Source organism: Lepisosteus platostomus, chromosome 1 (assembly GCF_059453375.1).
Source record: "Lepisosteus platostomus isolate fLepPlt1 chromosome 1, fLepPlt1.hap1, whole genome shotgun sequence".
In the NCBI taxonomy this organism is placed as follows: Eukaryota; Metazoa; Chordata; class Actinopteri; order Semionotiformes; family Lepisosteidae; genus Lepisosteus; species Lepisosteus platostomus.
Genome location: NC_142611.1, coordinates 42,318,989 through 42,344,711, shown reverse-complemented (window position 1 = coordinate 42,344,711; position 25,723 = coordinate 42,318,989). Strand labels below are relative to the sequence as shown.

At 37.1% G+C, this 25,723-nt stretch overlaps 1 protein-coding gene across 2 annotated transcripts in view; it reads right to left on the bottom strand.

Annotated features, from left to right (window-relative positions):
- The window catches only part of sorcs2 (sortilin-related VPS10 domain containing receptor 2), a 368,175-nt gene extending 343,554 nt beyond the window's left edge, over positions 1-24,621 (bottom strand). For both annotated transcript variants that reach the window (XM_088629251.1, XM_088629260.1), the window contains exon 1: positions 24,189-24,621. In XM_088629251.1, the coding sequence (XP_088485377.1) occupies positions 24,189-24,530 (342 nt within the window). In that variant the 5' untranslated portion in view covers positions 24,531-24,621. The remainder of the gene's footprint in view (positions 1-24,188) is intronic.
- Positions 24,622-25,723: the final 1,102 nt, after the last annotated feature.

The window sequence follows — 25,723 nt, the reverse complement described above, 5'->3', positions numbered from 1 at the left end:
ATGCTAATTGTCTGTTCAATTTTACTACTATAAAGACAAACTGTCAATGTGTCAAATAAACATCATCATTTCAGCCTCCTCAACCTTTAAACATTCTGAGACAACATGGTCTGCTATAGGCTGTGTTTGTGGCACTCAGAGGAGAAAAAGCAAACCAGTGCAACTGAATTAATTTCCAAAAATGTTCCAAATGTTCCAATAGTAAAGGTCTGATACAGTTTAAAATCATTTTTTGTATACGAGCAAATTCAGAAATATGCAGTGATCACTTTGAAAGTGAAGAAAGCTGTGGAAGGTTTCCCTTTGTATTAAAGTCAATATGTGAAATGTATGGTTAAATACTTAGGGATTTCAAATCCCTAGTTTCACTTTATTATTATTATAAGCACATACATAGAATGTGTTCATACTGTAATTATTTATTTTTAAAATTAATCTTTTACTCATTGATCTAACAGCAGGTGTCTGCATGCCCCAGAAAAAATAGAAAATTGGAATCTAACCAGGACAAAAGCTGGTCTTTAGAACTTTAATAGCATACATACAGTACAACACAGACTTCCCTGCTAGATTTTATTAGCTTCAAAATGTTATTACTTTTGTAGCCCAAGCAACAGCAAGCTCTCATAATATAAATCAGTAGGTTGAATGTGACTAACTGCCCAGCAGTCAGCCAAGTCCAAAAAAAAACATGTACTGTATCAGAAGAGGAACTAAAAAATTGCAGGTTTATTAAGGGAAACCAAAAAGTGCAGAAAACCAGCAGGAAAGTACAAAACTCAACCAACAACTACTATACCTTCTAGTCCAGGTTCTATACTATCAGCCCCACCCCTGGTACAGGACAGGTGAACCTCCATTTAAAGAGGTGGATTAGCAGGCTCTGTAACCTGACACAAGATGGTGGAACAAACAGGCACAAGACAACCTTGTGGATTCACAACAGGCAATATGCAACAAAATACAACAACTTTTACAATATACTGTAAAACAACACTGATATTTGAACTGATACTTGAAAAAGAACTATATACAAATGTCCTATGACAAATGCCATGCAACAAGACCTACCACAGCACTTTGTCACATTGAGTATTAACGCATTGTCTTTCTAATATTGATATAATGTTTATTTTGAATTAATCGCATGGTTTCTATAACTAACAATCTATAGAATTTAGTAGCTTACCTTTCTTGTGACAATGGGATATTGTCTGTCTCTGGCCCTGTGGGACCACAGTCCTTTACTCCAGTTACAAACCGCACCTTTAAACTGAGCATCTTGGCATGATAATAGCAATGACTTACTGATACATGGTATTGATGGGTATCTCTAAATTGTGGGAACAGTTGACCACTTAAATAATATCAACCAAAGAGGAATTTAGTGTAGTATAAGTGAAACTAGCTTTGGTTTCCTCCCACAGTCCAAAGACATACTGATAAGTTAACTGGCACTTGTGTGAGTCTGTCTGTGTTTGTGCCTGTATCTGTATTGGCCCTGTAATGGACCTATTGCATGCTGGGATAGGCTCTGGCCCTCCTGCAACCCTATATTAGATGAAGAGGTTCGAAAATGTATGGATGGATAAGTGGAACTAGAATTACTTTCATTGGAGGACAACTAGCAATTCAGTCTTTAAGATTAACATCCTGTGATTGTTCCAAATCTGTCCACAAATGTGCACTCCCATTTGGATTATAATAGCAGTAGTGCCTTGTCTTTGACTTTCAGTCTGGGTGACCATACATAATCAATGAATAAGATTGGATTTGCACTTTAAAAAGAGAAAGGCAACAATTTGGTTTCACAGTCACATTTTCAAGCAGCACTGAATTGTGTTTTCATAATGCCTAGAATCAGATGAATAAATAAAAAGTGGAAATGCTATATCTCACAAAAAGCATATAAATAAACATCTCCTACAGACACTCTGGAGACGCTACATTACTCTGTTTTGCCTTTAAAGTATGCATTCTTCTGTTATAACACAACAATTGCATTTCAAAAGGGAACTGTAACATATTTTGTGGAAAGAGGCATCTGATAAAACATTATAACAACAATTTACTGAGCTGGCTTAAATTCAGGATCTAAAATTTGTTGATTTGTCCAAATTACATTTTGTGAAAATGGCTTATAAATGTATATGTATATACCGTATGTTCTAAGAAGATTGCACACTAAAACTAACTTATAAGAATAACAACCAAAATAAGAGCAAAATGTATTTGGTAAGACTACGTACATGTACAATCCAATGTAATTGATCTTTATTTCATTTATTAGTCATTGTTTATTTTGTATTTATTAGTAAAAAGAACTGAATACTAAGAGCTCAGCTTCTCTAATCATGCTGTCTTATGATTGCACTCCTGGAACTGTATAACACTTATACAATCTCCATTACAGCATACTCCAGTTACTGCAGCAGAGCAAAACCTTTTGGTGGTCACTTGACTCCTTTAAGCTCTTCAACAGTAAAACTGGAATGCACCAGGATATCATGAATCTCAGTTGTTGAATAAATTAAATAGTTTGTTGTTAAGAAGTAAAGTATTGCACAACTTAAATATAGTAAAGTGAATGAAATTATGCATTTTCTACAAATGAGACCTGAGGCTGTAAAATACTTTAGTTTTCATTTTTCATTTAATACCATCAATACCATCTTTTAAACTGCTGGTTTGCCAAGAATTTAATAAGAGAATATAATCAAAATGTAAATCTCTGGCAGGCAAATCATATAACTCTTCAAACCCGATCTCATTTAAATCCCAAAGCTTAGATTTCACGTGCTTACGAGGCATGGATGTAATTATTTAAAAAAGAGTAACTTATTATAGAAAATGTAGGAACAAACTAGGAGTATAATTTGGTTGTTATAGAAATCTGTCCTAACACTGGCATTAAAACCCACACTTGGTGTAATACAGATATGGAAAGTATTCACCAGTATATATAAAAAGTACAAAAAATATCATATTAATATTTTATGCCCTCTTTAATGTCTAAGAAATAGTTCTCAGCAATGCAAACACATTTACATCAGTGCACTCTCAATTCTAGAAATTATTTTTTGAATTATTAATTTGAAAAATTTGTGATTTGTTACTCCTCCCTTCCATTTGTTTCCATAAAATATGCAAGCTAGTAACTAACTCTATGTAAATTAATAAATTAGAAATAGCAGAGAAAATGTAGTATATCAACACACGCTTCAGTCCAGGAAGGGGATTGTTCAATTTCATCCCAAAAGTGTCAGAAATATCTTGCAGTAACTAAAAAAACTCAGATGACCTGTGATGAAGAGTGTACCAAAATGACTGTTTACTACTGTACTGCCTACTGATAAAATACTACTGTCGATGCCCTTAACAATATACAGTATGTCAGTCTATAGTATCTGCGACTGCAACTTTCCTCACTAACTCAGAAACTACATCAGATAACCAGTCTCCACACTTGACCGGGACTGATCCTAGACTGTTAATGAAACTCTCTCTTTGTTATTGACTGGATTTACACTCAGATTAAATTAAAACTTCAATCCACCAGCCAGTCACATTTGCCAGAAGTCTCACTTAATGGTAGGTTTGTTAACCAGAGGCTTCCAATGTCTGCTCATAGTTTTGATTTATCCTGGCCTTAATGTGTTTTGTCATTGCAAAGGTGCACTGCAATTCGTTGTTCTAGCTGCTGCATGTGTTTACAGAAATGTAACAAAATGAGTGCCTGATAATCAATAAATAAATCTGAGTGGACTGCAAGTCTCTGTTTGAGTCCTTTGAGGGTTTGAGGGAATTATTTTAGAGGAGCAGGAAGAAGGCACTTGCTCTTGGCCAGTGTGACCTATTCTTTAAAATAAAATTTACATTAATCACTTACAGTACTAGTTAGAAAATGAGCTCGATAGGAAGAATTGCCTCCTTTTGATTGTAGAACTGCTTATGTTCTTAATTTTTCTTTTACTTTAGACTTTTATCACTTGCTTTTAACTGCTACTCTTGGAGCTTGAAGGCTACAATTTTCAATACTTTTGTTTTTCTCTTACAAGACCATATGAATTTACAAAAGACAATATGCATTTTTACTCATCATTTGCCATTTTAATTCATAAACCCGTAACTAAATCAAGTCCTCAGACCAATCAGCACTTTTCCACATGCAGTTAATTCTCCTCTGTGAAAGCATTCCAAATTCCAATCTAAGAATCTGCTGTATTTTCAGGAGTGTACTGTCAATCCAAGAAGGGGCTGTAGGATCTGAAGCTTTTACTTACCTTGCCAAGAACAGATCTCACATTTAGACAACAGGTCTTACAGCCTTTAACAATGTATAACAATGTTTTTATTATTCATCGCATAATGCTTTGTATTCACAATCTGTTTACTTACTGTACTGCTATTTAAATGATTGAATTCAGAAAATTATCTTTCTTACTTTTTAATGAATACCATCTTTAAATGAAGATGTATATGTTTTTTATGTAAAATATTAAGCATTAAATATAGGGATAAATCAAGATTTCAGTTTGTCAGTTGCACATGACAGCATTTGATAGTGGGCTTTCCTTCCAAATAGAAGAAGGAAGTCTAGCAGACAAAAAGTACTGAATTTGTAATTTGCCATTGGATGATGGATCAAAGCTTAATTAAATCTAGTCTAAACCTGACATGTCTAGTCTCTAAGCACCTGCATAAGCAAACTGTGTTTGCTTAGCCAATAAATCATTAAATATCAATGAAGTTAAAAGCAAGCCAAATAAAGTTATCGATAGCTGTGACACCTTGCTTGGTTTATTTCACATTTTTGTTTGCACAAATACTGTGTTCAAATTCCATACCCACAATCCAGTGAAGAAAATGTGTTTCTTAAGTATGAAAATACAGAGTTAAAATCACATTTATAACTTTAGAACTCTATGTTTGGTTTTTAAGTTTTAATTAAGTTAAAATTGACAAATTGCATTGATTAAGACATACCCACTCAAACAAATGTGATTTACCAAGAATGAAAGGTATGTCTATGCCTGATTAGCGAAGATCTCCTGGCTACTATCAGCATGATTGAAGGTGCCCTGTCTATGAGAGGAACTGCTCAGAGAACCAGACTGTCTGCTTTAACAATCAGTAGAGTAGTCCAGAGAAATAGGAAACTGATTTTGTGTAGGACCGACAATGTCTCCACAACAGCACAGGGCCATCACCGCTCTCTGATTTATCTGCATAATCACTTCCGCAGTGGCCAGAAATTTGAGAAATAAATAACCCCTGAACCATCAAAATGACTGTGGCTCACCAACTGCATAGAAGTGACCAGTGTGCTCTATTTCATGCCAAGAAGCCTTTCAGAGGTAACATGCTGACAGCAGACAGCTGAAATCGTCATCTTCTAAGGACGAGAGAAAACCTGTGACAGCAGAGTGAATGGAGGAGCATTTTATATGCCGTTTGTGCAAGTCATCCAGTAGGGCAGGTGAAGTGAGATAAGATAAGGAGGATCCCCTGATATTCAAGAACACCTTTGGTGCAGATTAAGGACAACCTGACTGCTTGGCGACAGATGTTCTTCTTAAACTACTTCAGCCAACAGTTTTTCCATTCTTGGAAGTCAATTCAGATGATTCAGTTGTCCAGCAGGTCAATGCAAGACCCCACACTGCTGTGATGGTATGATTGCAAGAAAAAAGAGAAACTAAGAGTCAACAGCAACAAAGCCAGAAAGGAAACATGGCAGAACTATCCAGAAACTCTGGATTAACTAGAAAGACTGTGAATTTTAAGGTAGGTCATACACAATACTAACTTTATAACTTTTATTTTGACAGCAAACCATGTTTCATGCTGAAAACCTAAGATTCTTGGATCCATTTTGTTGTTGGCATTTTCTGTGATTTTGCTTTACAGAGCAAGTTTTAAATATTTGATGATACCCACCAGACCTACATGTTGCATTTGTTGTGTAATACCGAAGAAACTGTTTTATAAAGCATCTGCAATCTTGTTAGAAATTGTTCTCTGAATATTTAATGCAGTTATTATTTTATATAACTCAATACAACATTTGGTGTGTACTCCTGGCAGAACTGGAATGTAATTGTGTGAACAATCAATCACACTGGCACATTGTTTCTTTCAGGTTCTAAGTAGTGACTTGTCATTCTGTCTCAGAAAAGTGCCTTTATCAGTTCTTTGTGGATGACACTACTCAAGCAACTGAACTCATAAAATCTTTACAATAGCTTAGCAAAATGACAAGTATTTGGATTATATGGTGCCTTCTGAACGTATTCACATCAACCCCCGAACGATTATTAATTCAACAAATATAACAATTTAAAAAGGGAAAAAAGTTTTTTTATGGGACATGAAAAATATGAAATCGTGTTTCAGTGTTCACATCCTGAGTCCATACTTTGTGAATTATGTATAAAGCTGAATGTTTTCAATCAAAGTTTATTTATCAAATGCACAACAATACAGCTTGCAGCAGTAATTGCTGGCAATGAAATGTCTTTTCTGTGAGCTCACCAGGGGGAAATAAAAATAAAAATCACAAAATTAAAAGTTAAAGAATCAAGTTACATAATAACAGTGCCATAAAAATTGAATTAAAAAAACTCAATATAAATAGAACTGCTACATATCCAGGGTGTATGCAATACATTATGTCCAAATAGTGCAATATGCAGTGTGCAAACTACAATGGAAAACTCTATGTCCATGTAACCTGACCATATAACAAAGACCATTAGGGTGGTTGCTGAAGGTGACTGCAGCTTGGTTGTTTAGCAGTCTTATTGCCTGGAGGTAAAAGCTTTTCGGTAATCTGTTGAGCCATTGGTTTTCCACCAAACAGCTTTGAGTCTTTCGGGTATGTCTGGGCCAGCTTTGCATACCTGGATTAAGAGATTTTTATCCATTCTTTCCTGCAGATTTGCTCAGGCTCTGTCAAGTTGGATGGGAAGTGTCAGTAAATTGCAATCTTCAAGTACTTCCATGGATTTGTTACACAGGACTCAAGTCTAGGCTTTTGTTGAGCTACTCAAGGACATTCACCTTCTTGTTCTGTGATTTTGGCTATATGCTTGGGATCATAGTCCTGTTGGAATGTGAATCTTTGCTCTAGTCAAAGGTCTTTTGCCCACTGAAGCAAATCTTTCTGAAGGATTTACCCTAATTTGAGTCCATTCACTGTTCCCTCTTGCCCCAGTGTCTGCCAGCAAAAAGCATCCTAATAAGATGTAATTGTTACGAAGCATTTTTCAGGACCCTCTGCAGACAGGAGAATCCGGAAGGGAGACGGAAATCCAGACGAGACAAAACGAGACAAAGTTAAATGCCGGAATGGGATCCAGTGCAGGGAGAGGGAATAAAGATGGGGATAATGGGACCAGGCACTCTGAGTCCTGGATTCAGCTGGTTTGGGATGCCAACAGGAGGCCTATCCCATTAAGCCGTGGGCGTAGGGCGACTTGGTGGTAGGCGGGCCTCCGGGCGTCCGTCTTCCAGTACAGAGCCCGGAATATAGCGAGCGTCTGGCTTATGAGGAGGGGCTGGATTGGAGGCAGGTGCATATTATCAACTAAAATGCGAAAGAGCTGGAGCACCCTGAAGAGGAGGGATTACAATCGTGACAGTAATAGGTGAAGATGTGATAAGAGGTTCACCTAACTTCTTTCTGCACAAAGACTTCTTTTGGTACAAAATATTCCATGCTTCAGCGCTTTTGAGTTACAGCAAGGACGGGAGTTAACTGATACGAGATTCCAGGTGTGATTCCATTCAAAGTGTTCAAGGCCTTGAGAACGTCTGAACACAGATGGTCTTCTCCCCATTACCATGGTAACAGTTTGCGTCAGAAATGGCTGAAGTTGGTTATATAAACTGAACTTCTCTGCACCTATAATCTTTGAACAATTGCAATTGTATTGTTCCTTGCATGTATGCAATAAAGCTCACCTGTTCACCTTCATCTCAAGGTCCAGGACTTATTTGTTTGTTACAACATTGGTTTATTCCATGCTGAAAAGACAAGAAAGAAAACTCAATGTTTCGGCTGTGGAGCCTTCTTCGGATGTAAGAAAGATAGAGCAGTCAGCAAAGATAATATAGCATGGGAAAACAAAAGCCAGGAGAGAGGAGGGGGCAGGAGCAGGGGAGAGGCAGAGAGCAGTGGTGCAAGGTCAAGAGAGGCAAGGAGAGGTGTGAAATGAAACCTACAAATGAATAGAGAGAATTAGAAGAAAACAAGTCTGTTGTTGAGAGAAGGGAGAAGGTGTGAACTAAGTTTCAGGATAATTTTAGTTTCTGATGTCTTTCTGTTATAGGTGTCTACTATCTTTAATTTTCACAGCCCTAACATGTTCTCGGAAGTGAAGGTGACTCGGAAACCGCTTCAGAGAACATATTAGGGCTGTGAAGATTAAAGATTTCTGCAAGCCCATAGTTTCTCATTTCACCTCTGATGGCCATGATCACACAGATCTCAAAGTAGGGTTTCTTAACTCCTATAGCAGAAAGACATCAGAAACTAAAATTATCCTGAAATGTGGTTTATAGCTTCCCCCTTCTCTCAATGACAGACTTGTTTTCTTCTAATTCTCTCTATTCATTTGTACAGTTGGTTTCGTTTCACACCTCTCCTCACCTCTCTCAACCTCGCACCACTGCTCTCTGCCTCTCCTCTGCTCCTGCCTCCTCCTCTCTCCTGGCTTCTGTTTTCCCATGCTATATTATCTTTGCCGACTGCTCTATCTTTCTTACACCCGAAGAAGGCTCCACAGCCGAAACGTTGGTTTTTTCGTCTCTTTTTGCATGGAATAAACCTATTACTTGTTCCTTTGCAGCCTACACATGCTGATGCAGCTACCCACCTGAACTACTTCATCCTGTTAACATGCTGCCTTCATCACCATGCTTCATGGTAGGGAGGTGATACATGGGTGATGAGCTGTGTTCGGTTTGCACCAGCCAAACAGTTCAATTTTTGTTTCCCTTCCATAGAGGCTGCAGTAAATCAGTGTAGTACGGCAGAGATTGTTATTCTCTAGACAGGTTCTCCCATCTCAGCCATGGAACTTTGTTGTACTGTAAAGAGGATCGTTGGGGTCTTGATCATCAAAGTCCTTCTTGCCTGGTTGCTCAGTCTGGGAAGACAGCCTGTTGCCCGGAGAGTCTGGGTGGTTCCATATTCTTTCCATTTCCTACTGATGGACTTGACTGTGCTTCTGGGAACTTGCTACATCCCAGATATGATGGTTTTACACTATATCTATGCCTCCTCAAAATTCTATCAGGAAGGTGTACAGGTGTACAGATACAGTAAATCCTTGATTTTCATGTTAATAAGTGTATATTAACATGTATATCTAATATATAGAGGTGTATTTCTTCTGAAATCAGGTCAATCAATTGAACTGAATTCAGGTGAATTGAGGACCTTGTAGGTATAAGGCTGCAGCCCTAACCACCATGCCACCCTGTCATATTTTCTAAATGATTCATGTATGCCCCCTCTCCCTATAAGCTAACAGAGATAAGCAAAGAGCAAATTTCTGTAGTTAAAAAGAGCAAATTTACCTGGAGTTTAAAAAGAGAAGTGACATTTGCACAGCACTAAAATGCTTTGGGAGTCACAGCACAGTTTGCCTTAACTGAAGCCCATTACCGTTTTTCCATACTGGCTTCGAGAAACTGTTCACACCATGAACATCCTCTGAAATGTTTGGCCAAGCCATTTGTTTAGGGCTGCAGTTCTACAGCAGAAGCTAGTGGGCAAACAGTCCAACAAACATCCAATCACTGACAGTAGGTGCTATTGAGTGGCATGTACTGTATATGAAGACACTTTTCTCTTCTGCTGTGGACTCCATATCTGTAATAACAAAAACCTGTCTTTAGCCTTGCAATATCAAAGAAAAAGTAGATACCCTGAACTCCTGAAAGTGATTTTTACTACAGGAACCACTATGAAGCCTTATATTTTCATAATATTTTCAAGTAATTCTCACAGAATACTGGTTTAAGTGCACCTGCATGACCACACTTCCTACTGCAGGTGCTGTATTTATTTTTTACTAAATTAAAAAAGTGCACTAATATTTCAGACTTCCATTGCAGACAGAACTGTTTTTTTTTTGCTTCGCTGCGATGCGAAGGACATAAAGCTTGCATAGTGTATGGGAGATACACATACAGGACGAATATGATAACAAAAAAACAGGTTTCACCAGTCTGAGATGAAAAGAATAAAAGAAAACCCGGTGCAGAACTTCACAGACTTTTATCTTGTTTTAACTCATCCACAGTGACATCCAGTTCATCCAGGACTGGACAATGTATTTGTATATCAAGAGCTAATCTAAAGCTGACAAAATGTTGTTTTTGAGATTTCCTTGACAATGGTGGTGTTGATCTCTTTCAGGAAAATGTTATGCAACCAATGTGTTTGTTTTTTTTTACTGAATACAAGGCATCTATCTTCTTTTTGATTCATCTTTTGTCATTCAAGTCTATATACCATATATTTAAACAGGACAATGAACACTGCAATGTCAAGCAATTCTGTTTATAACAAGTGTTTAATTAAATGTTGCAGTTGTTAAAAGGTTTAAATAGTGGTGTAAAATAATCATATAAATAAGTATCTTACATAATTGTCAAATAAAATGTTACAGGTTACAAACTTTTCCAGCATCATTAGAAATTAAAAGTCTTCTGCATTTCCTGAAGGTAAAATATAATGTATAATGCATTAATTAATTTAATGGAATTAACTCCTACTTTTTCCTTATTAGAGTCTATCATATGTAGACCCATTAGGAGGTAAGCCAACATCTGATTCTTCTTGCTCAACTAGCCTGTACATTCCCCTTCAAAATTCATGATTCCTACACATGAAATAATGCTTATTTCATTGCTGAGGCCAGGATCAGTGTCTGTACAGATTAAAAGGCTGATAAAATGTATTGTTGTTGCATTAGAATGTTTAACAATTTATTAGATTAACAATTTATTTTCATAGTAGACACTAATGACTAGAAATAATCCTTATTTTTTCATGATCAATTTTATAAAAGTATTTTACAAGTCCAATTCTCTGAAATTTGAAAATCCAGGGGTACTGACTGGTATTCTCTCTTTTCAGCATACTCTAAGTATATCTTGTAGTCACACCTGGTAACATAAGAGTAAGCAAATGGTGGATTCATGTTCTGAAGATGAAAGAAAATATAATAACCCTGAAAGAAGAAAGATTTATGCATTGCTGAGGTGTACACTATCAAAAACACTACAGATGTTTCTTTGAACGACCAGACAGAAATGTCTAATGATGGTGATTCACTTCCACCTTAAAGCACAGTTCTGCAAGTTGAAAGAGTATGGAAATGTATTGTAATGGTCACCTGTCAGACTAACAGCTAGCTACAAAAGAACTGAAGTTAAATATATTTACGGGTCTTCAGCATCTTACTGTTTTCTGTAGTCTTTAGCAAATGTCTAGTACATTTCACACCTATTTGTATAAAGCACTGCAGCCTTTAAATACAGGTATTAGTCAACATTGTTAGAAATCAATGTAAGGTCACAAAGTGCCCAGGGGTTAGCCTAAATGTTGTGCATTACCTAAGATGGCTAAATCTAATATACCAGTTTCAACTTAACAAAAACAGTCAAAATCATTGGAATCCAAGCTTCAAATTTCATCCCCTTTATTAACTGTTGACATACTTTGTTTCAGGCACAGGAGAAAGGCCTGTATTGACACTCTTGGCTTACTAAGATCTTTGTTTTTCCCTCTTCTGATTCTTCTTTAGTTAAGTAAAAGCCAAAATGAATTGATATAGAAAATAGACTAAATGTGTGCATGAATGTCAAGGTTTGTGTTTGTTAGTATGAGCACAGAACAAGTGATTTTTAAGATTTAAAGACAAAACAGCTCTACATTAAAACAGACAGAACTGATTTTGCCTTCTTGGGGAGAATTCACTGCTGGGCATGTTTGAAGCAATGCAAGGACTTTTCTGCTGAAACCACCTACAGTACTTGTGTGAGGATTTAGTGTACTTCGTTCTGCTTTATTCCACACCTTTTCCCAAGAACTCCAACACAGATAAACAATAGGGCCTCACACTCATATAAGTATTCTAGTTACAGTAAACAATCATTTGAGGAATTTCATTTACTTGGCTGACCACACATTCCTTTATTAAATACACAGGCCCTACACAGGAAGCATGAATTTTATTTATTTTTTTGTGAAATGAAATTACAGTCAGCATTAGTTATGTGGATGAAATTCCAGTTTCACCTGCATCCCCCCAGAAAAGTGAATGGATTGAAAATGATGAACATTTAATGGAACATTCGCATTTGTACAGCACCACGAACTTTCCCCAGCCCACTTTAATGCAAGCAAATACTTTTGAAGGCACGTATAAGGCAAACTTTAGTGCCAACAAAGGAAACAAGAAGCCAGTATTAAAAACAAGGGCAAAAGCAAAGGAACTGTAATACATGTTTATAGACAACTAAATATTTCTTGTGTGAGCAGCTCAAAGTTTTGTTTTGACTGTTACTAGGTTTCACCTCAACAACCAAACACTACTTCCTTTTTGCACTTTTTATGAGGCGCATCCACAGTACAAAATCAGGAGGATGTTTCTGTTTCATGTCTCTGCAGCAGTTTGCATTTAAAAAATGCCTCAAAAGCACATTTGTTCTGATGGCTGCAAATATGCCTTAGATGCAAAGTACTATCTACTTTATAATAATTTATCACATCCATCTGACTTCTACTTGTGTTGCACCTTTGTTGCTTTCCAGTTTCACCACATCTTTTTTCTTACCCCAGAATTTACTCTATGCTATCCACCATCTTCAACTTCCCTCACCAGACAATTTAACACAAAACCCAAGCAGGACAGCTTCAGGTTCTGTGTGTCACCACTCCCTTCATGCTCCTCACATCGGTGTAATACATGCTAGGTTTTAACCTATTTTCAGTCCTATAAAATAGATTATATATTACAGGCTTGCCAGAGTGCATTAGGCTAAACACGTTATGCTTTAATCATACAATAACCTGTAGTTCTGACTCATTTTCTCCTTGAACACAAGGTCCTATATATACTGTATGCTCACATGCAAAAAGACACTTACAGAAAAAGACAAAGGTGGAAATAATTAGGTATGCTTTGATTAAAACAAAAAAAAGGGTTTCATTACCAAATTAATGAACAGCAATTGAGCCTAATTTACATTGGATGACAAAAGAAGAAAAAAAAATGTTGTTTAAGTTGTGAAAAATGCAGAAATAAATTGCATATCTTTCCCTATTCAGAATTAAGATCACTTGCATAATTATTATGGTGAATATTGTGAACACTAAAGATGGCCAAGGAATTTCTTCTAGCAATAAATACAAATGAACACTGATCTCCTGAAAATGTTGGTAGATTAGTACTGATGAGGACTGAGGATGGAGTGCATCAGGATTAAAATACAATCTGACTGTGAATCCAGTAAAATAATCAGATTATGCCATTAGCAAATGGGTCTTAAAGCCCCCTGATTTCAGTCCTCAGTTTTGGGACTAGAGAGAAGCCTATTCTCCATGATTAAATAGACAAAAGCAGTAGTATGGACAGTATATGTATGATTATTTCTATGTGGGAGGCAAAGGGTCTGGTCGAGTTTGTAAGGGTCTCAAGACCCTAAGTAACCACTGACAAAAAAAGAAGCACTCCTTAAAATTAAAAATTGTAGTCTTTTAATTTTGTTGAACTTGTATACTTGCCAGCCCTGTCAACCCAACTGGCTAATCATTGTCTGGCTCAAAGACTTAGTTCTTCAGGGTGCCATTTCACAATTCACTACCTAAATAATTAATCACAGATGCACAACTGATTTCTTATCCTGTAGTGTTTTTATATTATCAGCTTCCCTTGGCACTGTGTGTTCTCTTTACCCTTGGCATTGTCTGCTATTCTCCTTATACAAAGTATTATTTGGTCTTATCCTTACATTTAAATTTGTGTTGTACTCTGTTTTACCCCTTGTATTGTTTGTTTTCCTCCTTGCCCTTGCCCTTTTCTACAACCTTGCTTCTAAATATGGTATTATATTTGAGTGTAATGTTTGATCAGTCCACTGTCATTTTCACACCTGAAGAAGTCTCCACAGCTGAAATATTGTGATTTTCTTTTCTCTTTTTTACTTCTCAGCATGGAATCACCCTCTACTTTGCTCCTTTTCAGCTCGTAACCCGATGTTCCTCCCCCCTCTTCATGCTGTAATTTCCTTCCTTTTTGTCAGCAGATCAAGAATCTGGACACTAAAGTATTACTGTCCAAGTACAAATCCCAAACGAGTGTCTTCCACAATGTTGCCATTGGATTTACTGGAATAATCTCAAAATCCTGTTTTTATCTTGTCTTTACTCTTGCAGCTGGCTGTGTGGTGTCTGGTAAAGTACTGTATTACCATGACTTCACTTGACACACTACATGCAGACACTACATTCCACACCAACAGATGACTACCTAATTTTAGCACCATTATAACCATAATTTGGAAAGCCACCAATTCTGTACTTTTATTCCAGGTTATTTAACATTGAAATAAAGATTTGACATGCTTGTAATCAGTAAAGTCTCAGACCTGCACAGATACAAGTACGTAACTGTTTTAAATGTGAAGAATTCAGTTACTTCTGAAATTTTTCATCTATGTAATATTACAGTGTGTTCCATTGCCAGCACTAAAATGTAGTTGATCTGAGGGCTTCATTTTTTTTTATTCCGAGATAAATGGCTGTTAACTAATGGACTGAGAAACAAAACCTGCAAAACAAAACATCCAGAAATAATCGTTAACAATTACCAGTTAGAGTATTACTCCTGTGATTTAATTTCCTGATTATGGATTTATTACACACTATCAGATTCTCAAATACTCAATTTAGATTCTAATGACATCTAATGATGCAGGAATAATCCTGAATTTGATTAGCTACCATGATCAAAGCCATACTCCAAAGATGGCTTTTAGAAGATTCGGGGGGTAAACAAAATGCTCTTTACAGGAAATATCAGATACAGTTTCAAATGTAGGGATAAATCAGATAAAGTAAAGATTCTGAATTCTCTTTGACACACCAACTCCTGGTCCTCCTTTAACCTTTGTTTTTTTATTTCATTTTGTCTTGTCAGGCTTCGTGGAAAAAACAACCACTTGAGTAATGCTCTTGTCTACAAGCTAATTCTTTTCAGGGTACAAGTAAATGAAGAAAACTGAACTCGAACACTGCAACTTTCAGTCTTGCCTTTATGTCAAAAGAGCTGATGACATTATGAGAATGTTTTTTCTAGCTCTTTAAGTGTCTGGCGTTTATTTCCTCTTAATACTACACCATTGAAAAGATCTAAAGTTTATTTTCACACACCTGGGAAACATCAGTGAGTGTACATAAAGAATCTCTTCATCTCTGTAATTTTACTCTGCAAAAGGGTCTTCAGTAAGTTCTGCAAGTTCTTCTCTGAGTCTCACTTACAAATTGACAAACCATCTTTTTATGAAATGTGAGTTACAGTACATCTTCCTCCAGTATGTAAGGAAGCATTCTCTTGCATGGTGTGGTTCTGCAACTGTTGTATTACCTTTCACTATTCCAAAAAATTACTATATGTATTGTATAAAATATAGCCATCCTCTGCAGTCTAAACACTGTGTCACGATCACAAACCCCTCCTCTTAAGGGCGCTCCAGCCCTTCCTTGTTTGCCTCATTCCCCGCACCTCTTCCTTGTTCCAGCCCCTTTTCAGTTCCCCTTAAAAGCCAGACGCTGATGCTACTCAGGGCTCTGCATTGGTTTCCGCATCATGCAAGCCTGGGACCTGGATGCGTCTGGCTCCGTTATGTTTTTAACTTTCTGTTTCTGTTCCCGTTCCCGTTCCCAACCTGGTTCCCATTTTTAATCTCCTGTCTTGGATGGATCGCCTGGCCATGGACTTATGCTTGTTTTTGGATATCTCTTTGGACTCGTCCCTGGATTTGTTTGCCTCGCTACATCTTCCCCGACCACCAGCACTCCTTGGACACGCCCCCCTGTTTTTATTACCGTATCCTGCATGACTTTTTCCTAGTGTTTCCTCACTTTTCCCTGGATCGTATCATCCGCATAGGGTCCGGAAAGAACTGTTCGTGACACTGAATCTGTACAAAGGTTATACTTTATTAATTTTCTCGAATAAAAAAAATATATTTGCATTGGAATTTCTAAAACAAAATTTTACTTTTCCCGTGAAATCACACATTTTTTTGACCAGCCTACACTATGCCTCAGGGTCAGCAGTAAATGTGTGAAGCCCGGAACACAGATCAGCCAGATAAAATGTCTTGTGAAGATAAAGAGATCAAGAGTCTAATCCGGTGATTTGGTCCAGTTCTACCACAGAGGTCTTAAAGTAAAGCTGAGTGACAGGCTGTCACATACAGAAACAGGAGACAAAAAGCTGCTTCCTTAAGGGTTGTTGGGAAGTTAAAGGCCTTGTGGTGGTTAATATACAAGACCTGGAAATAACTAGGGTGAGAGGGGGTTGAAGATGCCGTGATGTTGGTCTCATTACAACATGGACTGCAGTCAGCTGGTAGCTGTAGCTGGAGGAACCAGCCCAGTATAACTTCAGTACAGCAAGCATGGGATAGAAACCGCCATTACATACACATTGGCTTTAGGTGTGTCTTGCAAAGAAGCATTTTGCAGTATCTTTTTAGTCTAGCACTAATAGAGAAGCCTAGGATAAGCCCAGGGCTGGTACAGTGGAGAGCCTAGAGGCTGGAGCCCTAATCACACAGGTTTTGTCCCATTTTCATCACATCCCTCCGATAATTAATATAATATAGCTTTAAAAAGATTATCTATTAGAAGACCATTAAGACCATCTTCAAAACAAGAAATGTGTCTAGACTTTAGGTTTCACTGAAGACCTTAATGAATTGCAAAAGCATTTGACAAGCCAACTAGGTAATGTATTATTTATATAGTTAATGCCACTTACGTGAAATGAGTGTATGCTGAGTGAACACTAATTAGAGAAGGCTGAAAGTATAATACATGTTCCTGCTGTGGGGATTGTAGATGTGCATAGTATAGTATCTCCATCTATTTCTGGCATTTCAGAAACAGGACTCTCATAATGGACCAGAATGGTTCCATCTCTAACACTCTACTGTGGCAAAGAAGGTTTTTAAGAGGCTGAGCCCCAACGGAATGGATTTAGTTCCAAATTCTGAAGAGTATCTAAACTTGGCACCATTACATTTAAGCCCTCCTGTTTCTGGAGGCAAAGGGGGACATTCAGTTTAAACCAGCCAAAGAAGGGTGATTTTTTCTTTCTTCTGTTGCCAAAGGTGTGCACACCTTTTGCAAATAAATAAAGAATTACAATTGTGGCAAAGACACTGCATTTCACTATTGACATTATTTTCAAAATAGTCATGTTTACAGTGTCTAAGTTCAAATAGCAATTCACATGGAATACATAGCCTAAAAAAGGAATGACAATACTGTTCCACACTATCTGTGTAATTTTTTAGTCTTTTACTGTTGCACTGTGTTTGCATCTTTACTCACCCAGCTTATGTTAACCTCATTCATATTCATGACTTTAAAGTACTAGTACATAAGAGCATAAGAAAGGATACAAACAAAAGTAGGCCTTTCTAGCTTGTTTGGTTATTTGTATCTAATTGATCCAAGGATCACCTCCAGCCATGTCTTGAAGAAACCCCAGGGTGTCAGCTTCAATGACATGGCTGGGTATCATGTTACACACTCCCACAACTCTTTGAGTAAAGAAGTGCCTCCTGCTCTCGGTTTTAAAAGCACTTCCATATAGGAACAAACAACATATTTACTTTATTATTTTTTTAATTTTGTTCTCTGCACATACACATTACATAACCATACTCCATTTATAGTATATAGTACCCTAGATAATGGCTCCTACTAAGCAAATAAAGAATCCTATGTAAATGATTCACACTACATGTCAGTACATAAGTACATAATACCGTGTTCTTTAAAAGCTGCATAACCTTTTTACCACAAAACATCAAAATATGAAAATGCAGAAGTCATATACATTTTATTTGTTCTTATCTGTCCTAGTATTGTTGCTGTTCCTACTGTGCTGTTTGTAGGATATCAAAATGATCAGACATACAGTACTGTATTAACAGCCTTAAGGTAGTTTTTCAAGGTCCTGTTACAGCTACAATTATTTTCATTGGATCTCTGCTGTTTTTTTACAGTATTGTGTCATATATGTAACTGTCCATATTATACACTTCATCATGATTGGATTTTTAATTGCCTGTGAATCTAATAATAACAACTCTTCTATTTACAAGACTTCATGCAGGCACTTGATCTTATTAGTCCTGCACTTTCTTGCTTATGTAACTATAGTAACAGACATGTTTGTGGTCACGCATAATACAAGTTGTATAGGGTTGAGATAAATAATGTATGAATCTTTTGAAAATAGATATAAACCATATTGTGTAAAATAGGGATTATTACATAAGTTAAAGATGTTTAGCCGCAAAGCTGAAGAGGTTTACAGCGAAGTAAAACTGGCATGTGAAACAAACAAGTGTCCTACAGTGTGTGTGGCTTATGATGTGGAGCTCAAGAGGCTTGTCCTAACTATCTTCACTAAGTATAATTTTAAATTACTATACTTTTCCCTCAAAATGGCCCCTATAATCTTAAATCCCTAAATAAATTTGAAGATGAGCAAAACCTTTATTTTCCATTATTTTCTTTGGTGGTATGAGAAAACACCATATACTCACAAATATAGTTTCATTTCTAATATATTATTCTAATATAATATTTAGAACAGGTTGCTGTTTATATTGGTTTAAAATGGAATTCCCATAGACAGTGGGGGCAGCATACAGTAGCATGCTGGGTAAGTCTCTAGACTTGGTGGGTTGTGCTTTCAAGTCCCTGCTGCAGCAGGCACTGTTTTTGTACCAAGAGTGATGGTCTTCACCCCAGTGACTCCAGTCCACCCAGCTGTAGACATGGTATTGCTTTGGTTAACCCCGTGATGAACTGCAATCCTGTCCAGGCAGGAGTCATGTGCTCACTGCCTCATACCTACTGTAGAAACCCAATAAACTCTGGCCTGATGGACTGCTGTGTGTGGTTTGAATACAATTACCTACCTGCTATATAGTGTTATTCACAGAAACACTTCTTTTGTGCCTCAATCGTGATTTTCCATTATAATAAAGATGAAATATGAAAGCATATATATATATATCTGTCATATACTGTATATATACATATAGATTTTAAATTTTTCTTCTAAAATAGTCTTGCACAGGACACCAGAACATACAATAACCCGGCTCTGTTCACAAGCTCGCTGTGAAAAGGATATTGTTAAAGTACATTACTACCCAAGGTGGATGCTGCACATTGGTGGTGTTGGAGGTGAGTCCCCATTACCTGTAAAGCGCTTTGAGTGGAGTGTCCAGAAAGGCGCTATATAAGTGTAAGCAATTATTATTATTATTAGTTATAATTATTATTACCCCAAACCATGATTATAACTCAAAATTAACCACCAGAGGGATGTCTTGTTCCCTTTATTGTACATGTTGTATACTAATGAGTGTAAGAGCAATTATAAAGGCATCTTATTAACATTGCTGGTGACGTAGGCCTTGTCAGCTTGTTAAGAAACTCAGAATATCACCTGTGACCTCATAAATGATCAAGATGACGATATCATACATGATTTTAGTGAATGGTGATTCTCCTTGGACTTAAATGTTTCAAAAACAAAAAGAACACACCATTGAGCTTAGGAAAAAATGCAGTCCATTCCAAACCACAGCAATAAAGGCTCACATTGGATGAGTTTTTGATGATTACAAGTATTTGGGAAGGGTCATAAAAAATTAAGAAGGGACAAATTTTACAAGGGACCATTTATAAAAAAATGACAATAGCAAGTTGTTGATTTTTAAGGAAGCTCAGCTTCTTTAAGGTGTATAGACCTATTTACCACTTCTCTACAAATCTTTTTTCAAAGTGTTTTAACAATCTTTTATCCGTTGTTTTGGGAACATCAGTATTACTAATTGTAATAGGTTGCAGAAAACAGTGAGCACAAGTAGCAGACTCAATGAGGTAAATCAGATCAACCGAAATGCCCTCTAGAAACAGAGGGCTGTAAAGAAGGTTAAGACCATTGTGGAGTGTGTGTCTCACCCTCCCCAATGTGAAGACACTACTCCCATCTGGGAGATGCCTCTGTGCCCCAAGATAAATAAAAATAGAGTTAGGAAATCATTTCTCCCACCTGCTGTTTAACTAAAAATAATTCAGATCATTATCTGGAATATTGCTTGTCCTGACCTCTTTGTTTTTGATGGTTGATATCGTACTATTGCATTGGACTCTGCAGCAAAACAATTTTCCCCTCAAAGGGGTTAAAGTTTGAATTTGAAAATGACTGCATTTGTTAAGTGTTTTTAAGTATTAAAATGTCTGGAGAAAAGTTTTATGTTACAGTACATCAGTCAGGGATCATTCCAGAACCTAATCTTAACCATGTCTAAACTTGGGGTGAGCCTGTAACCCTGACAGCTTTTACAGCTAACACTTCAGTAAGTCTTGTTTCTCTTTTCTCTGGCTAATGTTTGGGGCAATATGTGCTTCTAATTTTGCTTTTTTTTGTTCTTTCTGATAACACTTTGAGAGAAGTGTAAAGAGAAGCGTTATTTACCATGCTGACAGAAATCTACATTAACTATGGTATATCTCTAAAATAAGACAATACCATTTAGAATAATACTAACTTGACTGCATTGTGCAGCATTCATAATTCTAAACTGATAATATACCATGGTATTGGTTACTGTACCTTGAATAACCTTAAGATTCAATATTAAAGTGCAGTAAAGTGAGAAACAATGTATTGCTCATGTTTAGAGATCATCTGGAAGCTCAAAAATTCACATACCTTTGAAAAAAAATATTAATGAGATTGGCTGCATAAAAGAACAACAATGTTAACAATCCTATTTAACAAGGAATTAGGTGTGGACTCACAAAGTAATCTCAACTATTGCATCAACCTGCAGCACCATGTCTGTGTCAGGAAAAAATACTTTCTCTTTACTAATTTTACCACTTACTGTAAAGGGAAAAAAAAGATTTGAGAATTCCTTTCTAGTGCCAACCATGAGGGCAGGCAGGAATAGTAAGTCCAGTGATCTTACACAGTTCCTACTACTAGGATACAAACATGACAAAATCCAGTTTCCTCCACAGAGTGTTTTCCCAGAATGCAGGAGCTGCTCAAACAAATGGCTGGAAGCTTTTTTTAAATGGGTCTATGCCCAGGACAATGAGTCTCTCTAACATCTTATAATGTTAATTATTATTCACAACTCAGCACTTACCTCTCACTTTCACAGAAGCATAACGTTATTTTTGCAGTTCTTCCACACAGTCAACAAAGATTTCAAAGATGTACAATCAATGCCACTCATGCTAATTGAACTATCATTGCTTGCACACTCTTTGCTCAAACACAAAAAGATTTTATTATACTTTGAGGTTCATGACAAAGAGCTAATGCATTCTGCAACTTCAGAATATGAAAAGCCTTAAGGAAACATAAGTAAGACACAGCATTGCTTTTAACATAGCTAAAAAATGACAACATAATACCCACTGTACCTGACACAATTCATTTTCTTGTAGTCAAAGGAACTTTTCTACTTTTGTTTTTCACAATTAGAAATTGTATTTATCATGAGGTATAAATTCAACTTTAATTATGTGCAATGAAATCTTCCTCACACTCTGTTGATACTCTGAGTAAAAATATACACAAACACCTGGAACATAAATTCTGAAACACCAGTACCAAAAAGTGCCAAAGAGAGCATGCACAGACAAAAACGAGTGTGCACAGCTTTCTGATGTCAGCCAGCATGTTACCCGAACTAAAACACATGGTTAAACATAATCAACCTTACATGTGCATGCACCAAGCCCTCTTCAGTTGACATTATCCAATAAATTCAAAATCTGAAAAGTTCAATATTTTGGAAAAGTCTGTTTAGTATTTAAACAAATCCTTATTCATTTTCCTGAGAAAGTCTCCTGAACATTACAGTGTTGCAATGGTTTAATTGTTGTGAGTTTCCGTGTAGAGTTGTCAATAGCTCATTTGTTCGTTTTCAGAGTAGCTTCACTGTAAAATTTGTCCGGAGTTAAGCTTTTCCACAAAACAACGTACTGTACAGTACGTTCCAGGTTTTCTTGATCCAGAGTTTTCTGTTAGTGTCTCTTTGTTTTTCAATTACTCGGTAGAGAAAAGGCTGCTGCAGTGATCTGTTAATTGTCCTGTTATATTCAATGTAGCACTTCTACTTACAGTAAAACAGTACTTAATTAAATTGAAATGTCTATACACCACTCTATTTGTAAAAATGTCTGTACCGTCATAATTATCAATGTGTCACAAAAACTGCCAACAAAAAACTTCATCGGTATTGGTAGCGTTTCGATTAGCAAAGAGATAATAAATATTTCACTAATTAAGTTTACGGCCATATTCATATTTTCTAACAGTATTCCGCAAAGTAGAGCAGCCCCTCAATTCATACTGCGGTATCTGGTATTCCAGTTAAACTGCCAGACAAAAGGACGGTTGCAGACTCCGTTAGTATCTAAATCGTGATACAGAAATAAAACATTTACATTTCAAGTACGTCTTCAGCATGCATATATTGTGTTTACTTCATAAGAATGGGTGCGGTCTTTAAAAATAGAAGGTACCAACAGTAAGCCGATAAATTAATAAATGGTGAGGTAATTGTCTTATTAACAACTGTATGACAAGAAAATACCTTTACCATCAGAGCCTATCTATTGCTACAATTTATTACTGTATCAGTGCCGATATTATAGGGCTGAAAACTAAGATCTATTTTTCAACACGTTACAGGTTAAGGGTGTGTTATGACAGCGAAATAGCGTCGTATAGAGCGAATACGCGCCTAGAAAATGTGATAGTGCTAAAACACTTAGCCCGACAGTGAAGATTTAAATGACAGAAAGGCTTGATCACTTCCAAGTCAACGATAAATGTTCGCATTTAGCTTTCCGCGGCTGAAATAGATGCAATTCCCTTAAGTGTGGACCTCCTGGATGTCCCTCCGAGACACCATGATGAGATAAGACCGTGACTTGCCGATACTTTCGACAGAGACGTTCTTACAGAGCGTCGGGGGAACCCGTGTGAATTAATGAATACACTACGAAGTTTTTCACTTCGGTTATTCTTCGCTTTACAAGACAGGAGAACCGGGAGATTCTTCTCATGCGCGCTATGATAACCGACAGTGTGTCGGTCTGCACTAGGATGTTCCCGAAACTCATGAAGACCAGACCAGTGCAAGAAATAATTAGACATCGTCTTTTTCATCGTTTAATTCACATATCTTAAGAAAACGATTTTGTGGTCAAAAAGTGAGAGGAAGCCACAGGTGCTTCATTTGCTCTTAATCTGTTGATCATCTCGTTTGTTAAGTCAAAGCTTTTAATAAATTAATAACTTCATTTGTATCGACACGTTAGAAACAAACTCCACTGTATCGGTTTACTGTCACTAACCCACAGCACCGGAGATTTACTGTAGTGTAATTTAGTACTATACCTGTACTACAGAGAAACTAGTTCACAAGAACAGTATTCTTTAAAATAATGTGTGTCATGGGTGGTTCAGCGTGCTAAAACAGGTAAGCTGTTTGCATCAAATTCGGCATACTTTTCGTGCAGGGAAACCTTGGACACAGACAAAATGTCATTACTTGAACTGAAATAAAGAATTCAGTAGCAGTAAAAGTAATGGGAAGGAAATGTAGCACGGATAAGTCCAGAGTGCTGAAAGCGCAGAGTAGTTGTGGCAAACGTCTATGAAGTTGGCGTTTTTCTCTAACGGGGAATAAACTATTGGAAGAGTGCTGGCAGCGATGGATCATATTTGCATGAGCTGTCATGGTGACCAGAAGAGTGTGTTGAGCGAGGAGACGCGATGCACCTATGACACGCATGGAAAGATAAGGTTCAGATAGGTACTCACACTGCTGTTCTCTCCTGTCCAGTGCACCATTGCTTGGTTATGGGTTGCATCTCCTTTGAGCACGAACGAACTGCTGAGCAGAGCGACTTTATCTTGGGACAGGGCTCTCCTGAAGCGCGAGGCTCCCATACCAGCAGCATCTCCGTCATTGTTAGCAAAGCTTCTCCTCAACACACCGCCGCTACTATCAGGAATCCCTGCCCCGCTTGTGCGTTTCAAAACACCGCTCTCACCCTGCACGGGATCCAGCAAAGACATCCACGCCGAAGCCCACACCGCACAGAAGTAGAGGTGCGCGGACAGGCGCCTCTTAGGAGAAAGAGATGCCCCAGTTTGCGCCATGATAGCGCTTTATCTGATACTGACAGAGACTGTGATGTGAATGGAAGATAGATAGATCCACTGTAAGAAGAGAAGGAGGTAGGAGGGATTGTAACCAGAGCGAGGGTATATATTAGAAACAACGTGGTCATTTTTATGTGCAGGATAATGAACTGTAATGGGAAAAGTACTGCTGCCACCTGGCGCTAAATCGTTGCAACGTGACTTCTGTTGCAAGTGCATTGCAGATCGCGGAGAATTAATTTTCTGTAATATTTTTGCACTACAATACTGTACTCGCGTCTCTACCAATTCAGTCTGGTAACTAAGGGTGTAGTTGCTACACGTCTTTTATAATTTTAAGACTGACCACTGGGTCATGTACATTCGGGTATTTATTTGATGCTTAATACGTTTTAAAAATAATAATGCAAATTAATTCTAAATTCCTTAGTATCTGTGACTTCTTCGGCTCGACTAAGCATTTTAGTGGTTAATTTAATGTATTAAAAAGTAAATGTTAAGGCATAAATGTCAAGTTTAAATCGAATTCCAACTCAGCCCACGGTTTTATTTTAGAAAAGAAAATGGGATAGAAATGTTTTAGCAGTATAAAATAGGATCGTGTACTTGAAACAGAACTGATTGCTAGTTTTATTTTTGCAGTCCAATTAAAACTTTTGACCTAAAATTCTTGACTTTACGGCTTTCAGGTCTAAACAGCATGTCTGCACCTTTGTTTTCTAAACTATTAATTGGAAATTAAAAGGTTTTAATTGGAAATTGTCGAGTTTATAGAGGTTATATGTTAGGCTGACCTTTAATGTATTTTCGTCAATCAAATGATTCCAAAATATATTTTCGCCCTGAAACTGAATCTGTGTTCTGCTCGTTTCTCTGATAACTTTCCGTGAAGCAGGTTTAAGGGGAAGTGGATTTCTGATTTCTATTCATTTTGATGACGGGCCATGCTTTTACCTCTTCTGTATTTACGAATTATAAACCACAACACGGTTTCCTGATTTTATGCTGTCTTTTCATACTTGGCACTTCATTTATGCAGATTGCAGGAAATCCTCCTTATTTTGCGTTTAATTTTCCTTTTCGACTCGTCTTGACATATTCCTAAATGATTGTTTATGGCGCTTTGTAATGCGGCTGGTGGAGCTGCTGAATTTTCTTCCTGCCTCACAGGCAACCGCTGTCTGTCAACA